The sequence below is a fragment of the Aspergillus luchuensis genome, chromosome 3 (genome assembly GCF_016861625.1).
Source record: "Aspergillus luchuensis IFO 4308 DNA, chromosome 3, nearly complete sequence".
In the NCBI taxonomy this organism is placed as follows: domain Eukaryota; kingdom Fungi; phylum Ascomycota; class Eurotiomycetes; order Eurotiales; family Aspergillaceae; genus Aspergillus; species Aspergillus luchuensis.
In genome coordinates this window covers 4,423,456-4,440,365 of record NC_054851.1, presented here as the reverse complement: position 1 = coordinate 4,440,365, position 16,910 = coordinate 4,423,456, and the positions used below count along the sequence as shown (strand labels likewise).

At 49.1% G+C, this 16,910-nt stretch overlaps 6 protein-coding genes across 6 annotated transcripts; 2 read left to right on the top strand and 4 right to left on the bottom strand.

The window, feature by feature from the left end:
- Positions 1 to 1,468: 1,468 nt before the first annotated feature.
- Positions 1,469 to 2,405, top strand: AKAW2_31497A (SDR family NAD(P)-dependent oxidoreductase; the record flags this gene model as incomplete). The annotated part of the gene is made up of 2 exons (XM_041688129.1): positions 1,469 to 1,513; positions 1,605 to 2,405. The coding sequence occupies 2 exons, from the start codon at positions 1,469 to 1,471 to the stop codon at positions 2,403 to 2,405; spliced, it is 846 nt and encodes a 281-aa protein (XP_041541944.1).
- Positions 2,406 to 5,304: 2,899 nt separating this feature from the next.
- Positions 5,305 to 6,183, bottom strand: AKAW2_31496S (uncharacterized protein; the record flags this gene model as incomplete). Its single annotated transcript, XM_041688128.1, has 2 exons — positions 5,305 to 6,067; positions 6,128 to 6,183. 2 exons carry the CDS (start codon positions 6,181 to 6,183, stop codon positions 5,305 to 5,307), a joined length of 819 nt encoding a protein of 272 aa, XP_041541943.1.
- A 5,106-nt stretch (positions 6,184 to 11,289) lies between these two features.
- AKAW2_31495A (uncharacterized protein) lies at positions 11,290 to 11,910 on the top strand (the record flags this gene model as incomplete). The annotated part of the gene is made up of 1 exon (XM_041688127.1): positions 11,290 to 11,910. The coding sequence occupies one exon, from the start codon at positions 11,290 to 11,292 to the stop codon at positions 11,908 to 11,910; it is 621 nt and encodes a 206-aa protein (XP_041541942.1).
- A 252-nt stretch (positions 11,911 to 12,162) lies between these two features.
- Positions 12,163 to 12,522, bottom strand: AKAW2_31494S (uncharacterized protein; the record flags this gene model as incomplete). Its single annotated transcript, XM_041688126.1, has 2 exons — positions 12,163 to 12,309; positions 12,361 to 12,522. The coding sequence occupies 2 exons, from the start codon at positions 12,520 to 12,522 to the stop codon at positions 12,163 to 12,165; spliced, it is 309 nt and encodes a 102-aa protein (XP_041541941.1).
- Positions 12,523 to 13,218: 696 nt separating this feature from the next.
- AKAW2_31493S (uncharacterized protein) lies at positions 13,219 to 15,257 on the bottom strand (the record flags this gene model as incomplete). The annotated part of the gene is made up of 2 exons (XM_041688125.1): positions 13,219 to 14,916; positions 14,982 to 15,257. 2 exons carry the CDS (start codon positions 15,255 to 15,257, stop codon positions 13,219 to 13,221), a joined length of 1,974 nt encoding a protein of 657 aa, XP_041541940.1.
- Positions 15,258 to 15,974: 717 nt separating this feature from the next.
- Positions 15,975 to 16,328, bottom strand: AKAW2_31492S (uncharacterized protein; the record flags this gene model as incomplete). The annotated part of the gene is made up of 1 exon (XM_041688123.1): positions 15,975 to 16,328. One exon carries the CDS (start codon positions 16,326 to 16,328, stop codon positions 15,975 to 15,977), a length of 354 nt encoding a protein of 117 aa, XP_041541939.1.
- Positions 16,329 to 16,910: the final 582 nt, after the last annotated feature.

The window sequence follows — 16,910 nt, the reverse complement described above, 5'->3', positions numbered from 1 at the left end:
CTGTCTATTATAGGAGGACAGCACATAACGCCCCACCGTGCTGAAGCTACTAATCCACCCCAGTTCGTCGGTTCGGCCTCCAAAGGGTAACATAGACGATATGCATACGACTAATGCTGGGTTACTGGGCTAAGGAAGTGTGCTCAATTGGTGGTAGATTGGTAAAAGAAAAATAACAGAAAAAGACAAAGCAAAAGACGAGAAAAAGACAACACAACATCCATTTCGAATGCAGTCAAGGCCGCCCTCACTGCAGAGGTGGGTATTTACTCTCTAGGTCTGGTTGATGCTTTTAAAATCGTACTTGTAGCCTCCAGGCAGCGAATTTCGAAAATAGCACCTCCGGCAACGGAACGGACATGTTGTTGTCCTGTTGAGATTATCAAACGCTGCATTAAGACGCTGCACTATATCGCAGGCAATAGACTCTAGTATATCAAAAACAGTTTAAATATGCTGGATCGTAGTTCTTCTTTAGCCGGAAAGTAAGCCACTCAGGCGCTACGGGCTGGGCATTCCTGCTCTATGCCGGTACATACCATACCGGTTTACCCATCTTTACCGTCAGCGCGAGCGTGGTGGCGCTGAGACCGAGTTCACCGAGGAGGAGCTGGAGACCACCATGAAGAACCAGTCCCCTGGTTCCCCTCAGCTGTCCATCATGTCCTCATGAGCAGGTTTCGTTCTTGGCATGAATCTCATACTTCTCAGCATTCGATCCTGCACATTTGCAATCGGCAACGATCAAGCCCTCATAGTCTGATGAAGGTAATTTCATCGACACCTGCTGGTTTAGAGTTTCCGGGTTTGTTGATTGTGCCCAGCTGGATAATACGCGTACTTCTCATAGTGCCTACCATTTTATGGATGATGCCATACACTAGCGTTTTTCTTTTCTTCTTGGACCACCTTAGGCCGCATGCGTTGCAGGGTTCTTTTCTTCCATCGGATCCAACCCTCCATAGCGGTGATGTACGGGCCGAACATTCCGCACAATTTCCTTTAAGCGGTGCTCATTTTTGTCTCCAAAGTCCTCTTCTGTAAGCAGGTCTCCGCACCGTCGGTACCCTTCTAATTGCTTTGTTCGTATGGTCAACGTCGCGTGGATGCAGCGTCTTCTCAGAGCTCATATTATATTGAACCCTTACCTGAAACGGGATGTGAACAGGGGTCAATCTCCCCTTCTTTGTATCTAGTGCAAGGCGCAGCCTCCAGCGTGCATCAGGCTAGAGCCCTTTCCCGCCGCCATCTTCCCTTTATTCAATTCCATTCCCACCTCCTATCGTCACCCCCTCAATGAGTTACTAGTATCCTGCACTTTCCCTCCTTTCACCCCACCCTCCCTCCTCCCACCATTTCGACAACCGAGCCACAAAAACGGCAGTGAAAACTCGCCTCTTCTACAGTCCACTGGTCATCCATTATCTGCATTGCTCCCACCTCGCCGCAACCCGTCCTTGTACTTCTCATGGCGGGTACCAGACTGAACGGTGGAATCGCCCTTGTGACTGGTGTAAGTCAGCCGTCGCCGTTTTGCTTCCTTCGTATCGAGAACCCACAGAAGCGAAGATTAAATCGAACGTGACTGAGAACTCAATCTGCAGGCCGCATCAGGCATTGGGAAAGATGTCTGCTTCGCTCTCGCCGAAGCCGGCGTCGAAGCAATCCTCCTGGCGGACCTGAACCTTTCTACAGATCTCACTCGCCAGGAGTGTCAAAAGTTCGCCTCCCACTCCAACTTCCGTGCCTTGTCGGTAATGGTAGACGTCACCGATGAGGCCAGCGTCGACAATATGGTCCAGCGCGCCGTGAGCGAGCTCGGGCGTATTGACTACTGCGTGCACTCCGCGGGCATCTCTGGTAACTCGCGCACCCGCACCGCATCCCTGAACATCGACGCATTCGACCGATCCATGAGAACCAACTCCCGCGGGACTCTGCTGGTGCTGCGGGCTGTCTCCCATGCCATGTCGCTGCAAGAGCCACGCTTGCACACCAGCACGCGCAGCAACATGACCCGCAGTCTGGGCCGCGGGTCGATCGTCGTGCTGTCTTCGATCAATGGCCTGATCTCAGTGCCCGGCATGATGCCGTACACGGCATCCAAGCACGCGACCATCGGGATTGCCCAAACCGCCGCCGTCGACAACTTTGAGCATCACATCCGCGTGAACATTGTATGCCCGTCATGGACCGATACGCCCATGATGCAGAAGACAATCAGCAACGTCCCTACTTTGGAGCAGGCAATTGCGAAACTGTGCCCCCTCGGGAGGCTCGCCATGCCAGAGGAGGTATCTGATGCAGTCGCGTTTCTCTGTAGCCCGGCCGCTTCCTTTATCAATGGAGAAAGTCTGGTGATTGATGCAGGCTTCAGCTTGACGGGGTTCCGGATGGGCCACTAAATGCTGCGATTGCAGTCGAGCGGGGTTTCGTAGATACTAGGTGCCATAAAAAGGATCGATCCCATCTTTTTCAAAATCTCTTCCATGAAATGCGAGCATTGATTACTACTGCCTAATACTATGTTCATAGCTTCGCGGGTTTCCCAACGCGGGGGTTGACCGTTGCAGAGGGCCACTGTAATCTCTTTCATGCAAGTGAGACGCTTGCTGGCGCGTTTTGTATTAGAGTAGCGGCAAATGCATTTTTACTGTAGGACTGCATTGGCCATGATCCAATGTCTGTATCTGAGAGACCTCGTCATGGAGTGTGTACTGGACCAAACCAGGGGTGAGCATCTAGGAGTACGATAGGCCGGCGAAGGAAACTAAAAGCGTCGTTATGTGTCACGATCCCTGCATTCCTTTGCAATAATATTTCTTTCCTCATTAAGACATTCGATGAGTTGCACCGCTCTCCCCGAGTTCGATTCACACGCAACTCAAAACACTATTCGTTGATAACCGCGTCACAGCAGAACAATATTCTCGCAATTGCCCAACCGAAGTCTACCGCCAATCTCAATTTCTCGGAGGAAACGGAACTGCCCCTGCTTAGAACATCGATTTAGGGGTGTTTTCTTTTTCTTTTCTTTTTCTGTGTCAAATCCCTCTTCCATGCACAGGGTCTGAGTGAATTCTGGTGGGGTCCCCGACAATTATGAAATGACGAAAGCGAACTTTCTGTGAGCATATCTGCTTTCCATCGTGTCAGGAACACACAAGAGGCGATTGGCTGATATGGATTCTATGGGTAAGGAGAGAGACCCTCTGCGGAATCGACTAGATGACTAGGAATAGAATGGTGTCAATGGCCAGACCAACAAATCCTTTTTCACCTCCAACTCAGCTTTCCCCCCAACCTGCATCTTTTTAAACCTTTTAGCCGCCTTTCCCGCAAATATGATGCCATTGTATCTTGGCCGAAATATAGGCCTACTTGAGCTCAGATTTACAGGGGCACACAATCACTGGACTTCTTACGGCCATCTCTGGCGGTGCTTTTCGCAGAATGTTACCGTACATTTTTCATTCTCTTTACCCCTTATAGACTTCCCGTTTTCTTGTCACTACATACGTACCTTCAGAACTTAAACATATATATAATTATATGTTTTAGAATCGTACTGAGGTTCAAGACATGCTTGGAAATGACCTACAAAGGGGTTAATAATCTGGCTGGGCTGATATATCAAATTGTTTATACAAACATTTCCCTAATTGCATTCATAAACCTGATACATAAAGCAACATTCAAATTCAAACTCTCCTCGCGCATTCCTCGCCAGATCCACAGTCAGCGAAATCTGGTGAAGGTTTACGCTAATGCGATGTGACGGTAAAATACAACTTCAGGGAAACAGGGTACCTCGAATGGGCTAGCCAGTCGGTGAATCGTCCCAACCCACAACTGAATAATATATATAACAAGAGGGAAAAAAAAAAAAAAAAAAAAAAAAAAAAGAGGAGGGGAAGAAAAATAGCATACGCCTTCTTGTACAAGTGAGATCCATCCCCTGACTATGCTCACTTGGTGTTGATACTGTGGACAGTAAGATTGGTGTCTTCTCCGTTATACAGCCATATGGTGAAGGGGTACTTCCATGCTCGGAGGTTCTCTAAACAGGGAGAAAGCCTACAATCTAACAATTGAAATATCTCTGCCTCTCCAGCAATATTTCAGGCCGTCATGTAGTAGAGGGAGGCTCATCGAATTTGTTCTAAAACTAGCTACCCTCTTGCAGCATGAGCCATTTTCAGTGAGACTAGGGTTCAACTCTCGGATATCTGAACCCTTCGAGTATGGGCCACTTTTACTGTAGTCATCACTTGAGGCAGCATCAACTGTATCAATCAAAATCTAGAACTCGCTCAGAAGTCCCGGCATCGGGCAGAAAGGCACTGATCGAATTACCCCCAGTACCATTCCAGATGATATGCTTTACGTCAAGACGGATTGTAGTAATTGAGAAACCCTACTCAGATAATGAACCCAACTGATCTGTGATCCGGTTTGCGTAAACAGGGTACTGGCTTCAATGAGTGGTATCAGCATTCAAATAAGCAGGTGAGTGGGAGAACTCATTGTTATATTCAATAGAAATTGTGAGTGACCGGTAAGGGAGCACTGATCAACTGCAAGATTCAACGATCGGGCACAATTCTTACCCAGGGACTAAACACCCAATACAATACCTACTAGATCATACTTGAATTGGCCAGCTATAGGCAATCTAAGTGTACTTGTTCGCTGGGGTTTTCATAATCACTTCACCTTGAACTGTTAGTTACAAGGGTTCCGATTCGTTGTACTCTGGAAGAGAATTGGGTTTCAGAAAATAAAGGTACCCAACTCAATTTTCTACATATAAGAGAAAATATCCCGAAAGAGAAACACTGGCCAGAATATTAAAGCAAGATTATCTAACTAAGCCATTTCTTGTCATTGCTTCATCTTTTTTTTCCCTTCTCCTTTTCTTTAATGAAAACTACCCACTCCTCTCCATGTGTGTTAGAAGAGAAGCATAAGATCAAATCCGTACTAAACTAGACCAGGCGGTCCATAGACCACTGTGCAAGTAGCTTTGCGTGTCCTCAATCAGATATTGGTAACTCACGCCACTGCTGTACCGGGAAACACCGTAAAAGATGACAAGGACCCTCCCGGGATTGTAAAGTAGCACATCCACCAATTCAGGGCAAGGGAATAAGGGGTTAATGCCATAGACAGGCATGAATGTGGCCCGTATGCGAAGCCGGGCGACGATGACCAGTATTGGTCCAGGGACTAAGAAGTCAAAGGTTCGCTCTCTGGAGGTCGTAACATGTGCCCATAAAACTCAGCTGGAGCTCGAGCGCCTTTTTACGCTCCATCAACGTCTGGCTTTCCTGAAGTCTCCTGAACTGCTGCTGGGAAGTCTGGCTCTGCTCCCGAAGACTGAACACCAGCTGCTGCTGCTATATGCAGCGGGTGCGCTAGGTACTCCAACAGCTGGCGTGGCATATTGTTCTCTTGGCGAAGTAAGTACTTAATTATCCAGGCCATGTAGTCAATGAGAAAGATGGCAGCTTGAACGATATGTTCCTTGGATTCTGGTAGGCCCTTGGAAGGGTTCCAACCGGCTTGCTCCAGGAAGAAATCATGAATGCGACGGTCCAGCTCACGGTGCAGCTGGCTGAGGTTCTTCCGTCGGTTCCCCTCTGCAATTCTGTGCCTTTCCCTTTGGTTACCTAAACCCGCTGGGGCCGTGCTTGCATTGCGCTTCCGCCCGCACGGCTGCTGCAACGGCGGCTTGCGGTTGATGTTCGTGGGGGCGATGAGGTTCAGAATTTGAGGACAGGAAAGCTCTTGCGGCCACATGGACACCTTCTGGAATTGGTCGGATTGCAAGGAACACTCCGCCGAGCGTGCCGATGAACTAATGGCCACAACGCGCCTTTCCACTGCCGACCGTATCGATCTACCTGGGCAGGTGTACTGAGATCTTGAAGCGCTGGAGGCATAGGCGTTGGCACTGAACGGGTCTAGGGGTCCGCGGGGCAAGGGCTCCACGCATGGGAGCGGAGGCAGGCGACGATCCTCGCTCCTGTCTGCCACGAGAGGCCCGCTGGACTGGGAGCTTACACTGTAAGAGACAAAGTATCTCAGAAACTGCATCTGTTGGTAATGTTCAGGGGCCACTCACGGGAGGACACGTCGTCCAGGGATGCCGTCAATTATGGAGCACATGCTTTCGTACATTACGGTGATGAGAGTCCTTGCTGAGTGTAGGATGGGAGACGGGGCGTACTGCAGCTGCAGAGTTATACGTCGGTTGTTTGTCTAGATGCAAGAAGGTGTGTCTCCGATATGTATAATTGCAAGCAGGATGTTTCGGCTTCATGCAACCAAATGCATCACCGAAGCAATGACAGGATTCAGCCTAATGGCCACAAAGACGCTGATGGAATCAGGTGGAAGGCACGGTAATTTTAAGAGAATCTGACGGTGGTCTCACCCTCTATATATCTCTTGATGTTTCTAGCTTTACTATTTCATATTTCTTATTCTTGTGACTTTCCCCTTTTGTATGTTTACGTCCTCGCTTTATCTACATAGTACCTCTAGCCGTCGCCTTACCTCTAACTTTGACCTTCTGCGCCGCTACCTCTTCTGGCTGTCACCTCCAACATCGTTCCTCCCGATTGAGAACATACCAGGGTGCATAGAGGGGCTTTCAGCATAGTTCAACCGTTCATTCAATAGTACTCTGCCTCCAAACCCCATCACAGTGGGGCCGGCTATCTGAGATGGGGAACAGTCGCGGGGCGAGTACTGGATCGACGAATCAAAGTACCATGATCTCGCGAGAGAGTCAGATGCGGGATCACAGCCACTTAACTTGTCACTGCCGCAGTGGTTCGTGATCTACATGGGGTAATGGATATCCACCCTCCTTGCATCTCGAATATCAATAGTCCGCCCGGGTTAATGGCCAAGGGCAACCACTCATTTCACACCTCGGATTTTGGTCAAGGCGTCAATGTATCTACGAACCCAGGGGCATCGAGGTCTTAATGTCACCGGCCGATGTAAAGATTGATGCAGGGTATAGGAAAGCAGATCCTAACCCCGGGAGGATAAGACGGAACCTAATAGCACAAAGCAAGGATATCTCAGTAGGAAGCCGATAGCCCTTACCACTTGGGGAGGATCTGTGGAGAAAAAAAGAACAGATGCATTTGTCACAAGTCATCAGACTGCTGGCCTATAGTTACTGGTCAAAAATGAGATGGCTCCTGAGTGCATACAGCAGAATTATTGCATCCTTGACTATGCCGTGGTGTCACACAGTGCTCATGCCCATACAACACATCCGTTTCTGAAAAGATCACCTTCGCACATGTCAGCGCAAACAAGGCCAGTCAAACTAACCAGCAGACGCTATCCAGGCTCTCGTTTCTTGGGTGTGTTGAGAGGCCTGGAAATTGCACAAGGTAAGCGCGAAATTACTTTCACGATCACTACGGTCATTGCGCAATGGATCTATCAGGTAGACATTAATTCGTCTCCCGACTAAGTCCATACAAAGTTGGTCCTGCATTTGGTGGACGTGGATGGAATAGCTGTGGGTTGGAGAATGCTTACGTAGGATGTCGATCTTCCTGGCGAGATGCGCTACGGCCAGGCTGACCCCCTGCCCCTTGGCATCAGCTAATGTCACAATAGTAATCGTGTACGCCTGTCATAAAAAAGTAAGATCTACCCATACAGTAATATTTCCTGTACTAGGTGGGCCTGACTACACAGTGAACATCGTATTGCAGCTAGAGAAACCACCGCTAATCAGCATGGCTCTGACATGGGGATGCACATAACATACAGTTTCCATACGGTGCCTACAAACCTTGACTGCGCTCATGAAGCTTACAGAACCAATTTGGAGTGTAGAGCGTGGGGAAAGCACTAAAAATTCTAAAAAGGATAGTGCGTCCATAGCTCCTCCCGCTTGAGGAGGGAGTATGTAGCACAACTTATTGTCTTCCAAGGGGAAGTCGCGTGACCCTACTGATGGGCAGTTGGCCTTTCATTTGCAAAACGAGGAATGGGGAAACATATTTCAGTATCTGCAAGATAGGCGAATGGCCATGAGTTTTATGGCTGCGGTGCAATCTGATGGACACGTTCTGGCCGCGACCCAAGTTGAAGAAGAGAATGCCTCGTAGACCGGATTCTGGCTAGCGGATGGACGGAAGATGGATGTAGTACTGTATGCCTTCAAGTGAGCTTGAGTCAGAGTCCGCGTCTTCAGATGACGAGACTTTAGCTAAACTCTGAATCTTAAATGTCAATAACATGGAAGAGTACAGTACAACTTTACAGGAGACTTGGACACAGCAGAGAGTGTAAATGAGTGTGCTAAATCCGCTGCCCGGGCAATCCGACGAGCTGGTCACTCTTTACCGCGAGCACGACGGTGTGTGGTTTGCACGGAACTAACCGATTCGTGGACGTGGTTCACGCTCCCTGTCGGCACGTGTATTGTCGATCCTGTTTGGCAGCCCTCTTCGAGTCTTCAATGACAGACGAGTCCCTCTTTCTTCCGCGATGCTGTCGACAACTCATAAGTCTGACCACTGCTCGCATATTCTTGAAGTCTGCTTTGGTACGGCAGTATTAGAAAAAGAAGGTTGAATACAGTACAGTAGAGCTGTGCAAGCAAGTGCTAGGGCCCGAGCACCCTGGTACTCTTATCAGTATGAATAATCTGGCATCGACCTACCAGAATCAGGGACGATTGAAGAAAGCGGAAGACCTGGAAGTACAAGTAATGCAAGTACGCAAGTGAGTGCTAGGACTAGAGTACCCTGGTACTCTTACAAGCATGGCCAATCTGGCATCGACCTACAAGAAACAGGGACGATTGAAGGAAGTAGAAGAGCTGGAAGTACAAGTATTAGAGCTTCGCAAGCAAGTACTATAGTCTGAGTATCCTGATACTCTTACCAGCATGAGCAACCTAGCCTTTTCATGGAAAGGCCAGGGAAAGGTTCCAAATTCTCTGGCTCTGATACATAAAACAGTGTGCAGAGCTCCGCCGCAACCTGCTGGGTCCAGATCACTCAGATACCATATCCTCTTCTGATACTCTCAGTGACTGGGAGACAGCGGTAGATTCCCCGATATGGTATAGCTGAGAAAGCATACTTGCGTTTTCTTTCCTTGCCTTTCCTTGTCTCTACTTTTTTCAAAGACCTCCCTTAAATGGAGGGTCTGGGATGGCTGATGTTAATATAGAAGTTGTCTTCAATAATAGATAGTGGTCGATCATTCTAGCAGAGTCATCACCCTGAGTAATATGAATACGTTATAGAAGTATTTTTGACGTCGTGTCGAGAGGCAAATGATACCACCGTTCGTTATGACTCTGTAACACACTTACCGTTATTGGTTAGCATGCGGATTTCAATCTTGGCAGTGGGGCCTCGAGAAAAGAAAACAGTAACACAGGCGGAAGGGGATTCTGAATCTCACGGTAAGGTAGCAACCGCACAGGAGAATGGCTGGCAACGTTGCTTTTCATGCTGGCGAATGGTGGAATTAGATCATGGTTGCAACCATATGACATTCGACGCCTTGTTCCCTTTTTGCCCAACCTCTACATCCCTTTTATATTTGTTGTTGCTGTTGTGATTTGAGTTGTCTTCCCTAAGACTCCAAATCTGACGGAATTCGATAATAGCTGTCGCTGCGGGGCCGAATTCTGCTACAATTGCGGAATGGAGGGGAAGAATTGCCAGTGTGAGCAATGGAACGAGCATGGTCTCCTTGCACGTGCATATCAAATCATTGATCGAGAAGCAAACCAGCCGGCAGCTGCGACGCCCCGGCAAGACGCCGACGAGGCCATTCTGGAGGGTCAGCTCGTACCGGAGGCTCACGAGCCTCGCTTTCAAACTCAGGGGGTGCAAGCTGAAGACGCAATTGTGGCAGACGAGGAATCATCTGCAACTGTAGAAGCTCCTCCTTTCCCCACTGCTCGGACAGCACGAGAATCTTTGGTTGCAAGAACTGTCCAAGAGCTCAGAGACAATCATGACTGCGGGCATAGCAAATGGAAATACTTACGTGGGCCTCATCGATGTGAATGGTGCTTTCATCATTTGCGGGAGTATATATTCGAGTGTCGTCAATGCCGGATTCAAGCGTGCAACCGGTGCAGAAGGAACAGACTCTCACCGAAGTGAATATAAAAACGGGTTTCAAAAGTAAAAGATATTTAACTAACAAAATATGTTGAAAGGTGCCAAGAACGTTTTTTGGATATAACTGTATACAGACTAGTTGCGAGAATGCTAGGGTTTGAAAGAGTTGGGGAGAGTCTAGGTGGGCATGGTGGTTGTGCAACTTATTACTTAAAAAAATATATATTCTTTGGTATTTCTTGATTGTATCAAGGTGTTCCGCTACCATAGGCTTGGTTTCGGGGCAGCTATCCAAAACTGCGAAGTGCTCAAGCCTGGCTTGAGTTTTCTTACAGAGAATGATATGTCCAGTGCTGGTACAGGTCGGGATTATCTGGGGACAAGGTAATTTTTTAGTTTTCCGTTAGTAAAGGTGAGTATCGGGTGTAAATAGGGTAAGATGCTGGTTCTGTTCGACCTGGAAACTGACGGTAAGGGAGGAGTAGGGTGCTAGGATGGGGGAACTGGGAGGCTGGGGTGAAAGGAAATAGGATAAAGGATAAGTACTATCTTAATACAGCATCCAAGTGGTTTGATTCTGGGGAACGCGGGTTTGGCCGCAATGACGCTTTATTCTAGCAGTGCCCTTTTAATTAGATAAAGGAGAACACAGGACCCACTTATTGCATTTAATAGCGCCTATTATCGTGACCAAATCATACTTGGCAAGTGTAGAATAGTCCGGATCAAGGTGTACAAAACGGTGCTAGAGTGCCTTCTCAACTATAAGATATAGGTTGAAAGATACCTGTAAGTAGCTGTAGGAGTGGTAATTCTTGGCGTTTAACTCATAGGTCCTGAGAGTATAGTTATGTCTCGCATTCACACGCTCGGGAGAGAGACTAAGTTGTCTAGGTACTCTAAGAAGTCAACTCTATCCTAAATCGGTAGAGCTTTTGATCCTGCAACTCATACACTAAACGGAGAAGGGGCGGTCTTGGAATAACGATCTGCAGTGGAAAGCGGCATGAACAATGAGTAACTGGCGACATATATGTTATAGCACCGCGTTCTTGGACGCGAGGCTCGGCGAGGAGATCAGGTATTTCTATACAAGTGCGTGACCGGACTCTGGACTTTGCTTCTACTAAGCTCCCTGCCAAGCCTTCTACCTGACGATTCCATGCATCCTCTCTCCTCTGGGCTCAACTGGATACATTCCCTCCGCCGACAGACCAGGTCATCTAGTACTTGGGGCGATTGGGATCATCCTGACCGACCTACATCAGTGGAATTCCAGATCGTACAACACGGTGGCCACAGCTCTGCCATCGATTTGATGCCTTGTCGATTACAGTGGGCGAAGAAAGAATCAGCCAACGAACGGGAACAACTGATACGCGCGGTTTACGAGGCCTCGTACCTCCGAGCGGAAAACGCCTACTACCGGAAAGTACGGCGCGCCGCCATTCTGTTTCAGGCCGATATCGCGTCCATTCTACTCAGTCATGACTCTGTACGGCAGTTGCGCGTGTGTCTTCAGCAAATTCAGCAAGCTACTGCCCAGCAAAGCAGACGGTCAATCTGGCGGCGACGGAGCGTGTTTGGGTCACCAGCAGTATCCAGCGCGAGCCTCCTCTGCACCGCACTTGAAGATCTCGAGCTCGCACTGAACCGGCTTGACGACAACTACACTAGGCTTCAGAGAGCCCACGCAGCTTTCGCAGAAGCTCTGCGACAGATTGATCAAGAGTACGCAGATTTCTTCTCCATAAAGTTAGGCAACGAGCCCGCGCACTTCTAGTTCAAATGCCAGGTACGACCTGGAGTCAAAGCAGAGGCACTACCTGTCAATCGTAACACAATAATTTCCGCAATCATTTATAACATTCCAACGGTACATAATGTACATACGTGACCATAGAAATCAGCTGGCAGAGGCGGTAATAGCAAAAATATCATCAAAATCAAAGCAGTCCCGGCGACGGCCACAGTATTCCCGGGAACGAAGGCATATAGGCTTTTTACACCTGACCAGGTGCATAAACATTGCTTCTTATATGCTGTTATGCTCCTTCTCTTGGAAGCGTAGGTGTGAGCAGCAGTTAGTGCCTTTTGAACCTTGATCGGACGACGTAGTAGTTGATGGGGACCGCCAACAGATGTAGCCAAGGATTTCCAGTATCGTTTCCAGTAACTCATGCTAGCATTCATTCGGTCAGCCGCGCACCAGAATGGTCTATGTCTCGCATACCTCCTCAGCAATAGCTGCATCAATTTCCGTACACGAGATAAGCCAGTTGACCGCCTCGTGCTCCAGGCTTAATGAATCAATCCACCAATCGACTTGGTCAATATCCCAGCGTCCAGTCGTAGTCCGAAGATAGGGGCATTGCTCTAGGATCACCTGCAGCATCTGCCAAACCGCTGAAAGTGGACGCCGATAACCACGAACGTGAAGGATGTGTGAGACAGCAAGATCAGTGAAACCGCGAGATATGAAGTAAATCAATATAATGACCTCTGCATCTGACCACCGATCGTCCATTCTGTGGTGATGGCTGTAATAGCAACTTCTGCGGCCCCAAGCAGACGGAAATGCGCAGTGATGGCTATCCCGAAAGGGGTGCCACAAGAGACCTCTGCATGGACAATAGTCATACGAGAAGCAATGTGAGCTAGAATGGCAGGTCGTTAGCGCCCAATTCAACACTGGCTGTATCATTGAATACACCTAATCATCTCTTGTTCCTAACCCCGCCGAGCCTGTTCCACTGAAGAACGGACAAGGCACGACTAAATCGCCCTTATTGGGGTCTAGTGTACTACCTATTAGTGTATCTAGTGTCGACCATGTCCAGGTGGTTCTCTCAATAGTACGTATACTGTTACCAGCTTTCTCTTGGTAAAATGATGAATATAAAGAATAAAAATTACATTGCGTTGCAAATCCGAGTACGTATCCAAAGGAACGACCCAGGCTTGTGGGTGTGAGACCTGCTAGACGCGAAATCTGCTGATTACATGTACATGGACCACTGTACAGCTCAAAACGCATGCAATCAGCATAAATTAAATTTCGTGTTCGGACACTGTTCATGATATGATGTTCTTAGGCTTGCGCATCTTGTGCACAGTGCTCGTCCTTGTCTTCCATCAGCGCATTATCTTCATCACATAGGGACATTAATTGCTTGGGACCGGCAACCACCACAGCATGTCTCAGATGGCCAGGAACGGCTGCTGGATCAACTAGGCGGTGCCCTGTAGAAGTCAGTCTTGCATAGACGAAGTGAGGATGGCTGTCAAGGTATTGCTTAAAAAGGCGACGCGCGCGGGGCAAAGGCAAATAGTACACAGTTGCCGGTGTTCCCATCTCGTACAGAATGCCTTTACCCTCTGCTCCTGATGATCCTGGCGATGACAGGTCTTGCGGCCTCTTCCGAGTCTTCCACCCTAGAAGCCCGAGCCGAGAGTGCGACGGGCCAGCAACCGGTGCCACCGCGGTTGGAGGACATTTGTGTACTGGTGTATGTTGGGGGTGGGGAGAATTTATTCGTGTGCTGGATGAACTGAAGGGATTACTGTCGCCTATCCGTACCAGCTCCGCCGAATCAAAGAGCGGCCTCCTGGGTGGCTCACCATGTGATGAGGCGGCTGGGGAACCATACCTAGACGGGCTGTAATCGATTCGTTGCCCGGGTGTGTTACCATTCTGCCATACATCGTGCAGCAGCGGCTCGGCACTAGTCCTCCGCCTATCCGTTTCCAGGTGACTGCCATTGGTGGCGAGGACCCTCCTTGGCTCGTGACACATGGAGGGGGATAAGAGATGCACACTGTGATCTGGGCTATGAAAGGTGGCAACATGCTGAGATGGAAGGAATCTATGCTCCTTGTTTCGGGCCTTGTACGTGTGCAGGGACGCATTTGCGACCGGTTCGGATAAGGTTGGAAGGTTGCCAAGGAACGCCTGAAAGATGTCCCGAGCGACCGCATATGGAGTTAGGTCCTCTCCTGCAACACAATCCCGGTGGGTGTCTATATTGTGCAGCGTCAGGAACGGCTGACTTTGCAAAAAAGCCATTTCAGAGGGCATGCCGCACCGATGGCGCAGCTTCCAGGGGCCTGTCCCATTTCGGGTTAAGTGGGGCTCTTGGAAGTGTCCCTGGCGTTGACATTGAACTGGTCGGAACCCCCACTGCTGGAGTATCGCAGCAATTTTGGGTGTACGAAAGCCCTGCGACCACGCAAGATGAGCCAGGGCCGTCCAACAGCGCTTAGATTTCTCCCGCGATCGATGGACGCGTCTTGCTGCTCCACGACGGTCGCGTAGAGGCATGATGCTGACCAGATGGGGGAAGCACCGCATGGTGAATAGCCATAACCGTCGGTATGCGTGGAGGAACGTCGCTCGGCCATTTTTTGTATGCGGTTCGGGTGCGCTGTAATAGTGCCAGAGGCAAGTTTGGATTGTATCCCCAGGAGCATCTGGGATGAGCCTTCGCAATGCCAGCGCACACGGCAGGAGATATTTCGTATCCTCCATAAACGTGCGTAGCGACGGAATGATAGTCGCTACAGAAAGAAGCCGACGGGCAAGGAGCGCACGTCTCTCTGGGTCTGTCACTCCCGGAAAGAGTACGCCTATCGACAGGAGGCGCCTGATAAAATCGTGGTCAGTGGTAGACCATACCGGCGACCGGCCCTGCAACAGCCGAACAGATTCGGCATCCAAATCGGAGACATGTTGGGGGCCCATGATATAGGCCCAGACATTCAGGATGTGCTGGATGTAATGCGCATGCTCCTTGCACTATGTCAGTCTGCATTTCTGGTTGATCTGCAACATTTGGGATGTTGCGGGTTTCCTACATGTGGGCATTTCATACGCAGCAATCGGTTGATGTTTCCCGCCATGAACCCAGGACGGAGCCCAGGAATCCGCAGCGCCTGAAGAAGCATGTTCAGTAACGGCAGGTCCTGTTGCCGGGCCTGGAGCCGCTCAATAACCTGCTTCTCCTTCAGACTCAATCCACTTAAACCTGTCTCGCCATGGCCAGCGAGCTCGTGTTGTCGGTACAACTCTAGAGTATCTTCATCCGGTATGAGCTCCGAAATGGAAGGGCAAGGGTGGTACCTCAACACCATTCCTCGAGGAAGAAAGAAATGTTATGCCCATGACACCGCTTTACTACTCACTAGGAATGCATAATAAGCATGCTTCTAGTGTCAATGGGCGGCAGAGCTTACTCTGAACCGAACTTGCCCATTGCCGTCCGTGTTTCATGTAGCTCTTATATATCTTTGGGAAGACAATTATGATATCCAAACCCAACAATCAATAGGCGCTGATTGTACCCCGCTGTACCAGCCAGGGGCGCCTTACAGTAAAGGAAAAAGTATCTTTTTGCAGCACAAGTTCTCGGAGTTTTAAAGTAATGTGGAGCCTACCTTTCTCTACCCTGGCTATCTCTCCGGTGAGAAGTCTGCCGAGCTTCTCTCAGTACTGTATTCATATGAACGTTCAGTTTAGAATAAATTCTGTCTTTGCAACGGCTTGAAACCCGACTAATTTTCTTTTCTTTCGCTTTTCCCCCCCATTACATTAGAAACCCAGCAGTAGCTTGGACCGGCCGTATAATTGGAAAGATACAAATCACTCCACTGCGATCCTGCCGTAACTTCTCCGTACCTGCTTCGTCCCTGGGTGAATACAAGGCTTAGCTGGCTCAACAAATGCCGGAACTGTACTTCTGGACCAATAATGCGCCGCATACCGGGCTCAACGAGTACGGTACCCATCCAGCCTGCCGTATCACGCCCTTTTCGTCTCCTTAGACCATGCTTGCTGTTTCTATGCTTAGCTCAAGAGCTATTCCTCAGTCTATTCTGGAGCCACTCTTCTTGACGATTCTCGAGATAGGCACAGCGTACAAGGCAAGCTGCCGCTCGCTTGGGGTGCATTTTCTTCACGAGAGTGGCCCAGGGTGTGTTTTGACGACGCAGAGCGAGTAATCTTGAATCATCCGCAGGTGTCCAATGGCTATCGTGACGCCTATGCTGTTCAGCGTACCCTAGGTCCGGGGCTGTATTCGGGATTTCGGCTGTCGACGGCTCCTGTTGGGTAGACCTTTTGGCCTTGTCGGGGATGGATCTCGGCTGCGTGGAAGTTGATACATCACACTGAGATGGACCGGAATGTCTACCGTCGACGCTCATGTTTAGCAATCCACTCGGGTTCCAGTGCTTGTTTGGTGAATTCCTTTCACAACTTTGATGGACGTGATTGTTGGAAGACGACATTATCCACAATGGTGGGGAGCGCCAATGCAATCGGCTTTCAGCGGGGTCTCTCGTACGTAGAGGATGTTCTCAGATACAATGTATAGAATGTCAGGATATAGAAATATGGAGGGAATATACAATCAGTGAAGGGTACACATAGACAGAATTCGCCCCGGGCAGATACTATGGACTGCTCGCTATATTAAATTGTCCGTACGGGCACCTGGGTATTTGGAATAGCGTCTCACCGGATATCAATTTATTCTTGATTCTCTATGTCTGGCTAAGCTCCCCTCGGCTCGGTGCTTGACCTAGTTTCCCGTGCCACTCAGCCTGCTGAACTGTACAGAATTAGTGAAAAGGTTTGTTATGATAAAATGTATGTTCTTGAACGCCCTAATTCTTACTCTAGGTATGTCTAATTATGTTATGTACCGACAGGCCCCACTCTATGCATGATTATGCAAACGTTGTTATTACCACTGCTGTAAGTGGTGTGATTTTACAGTACTGACT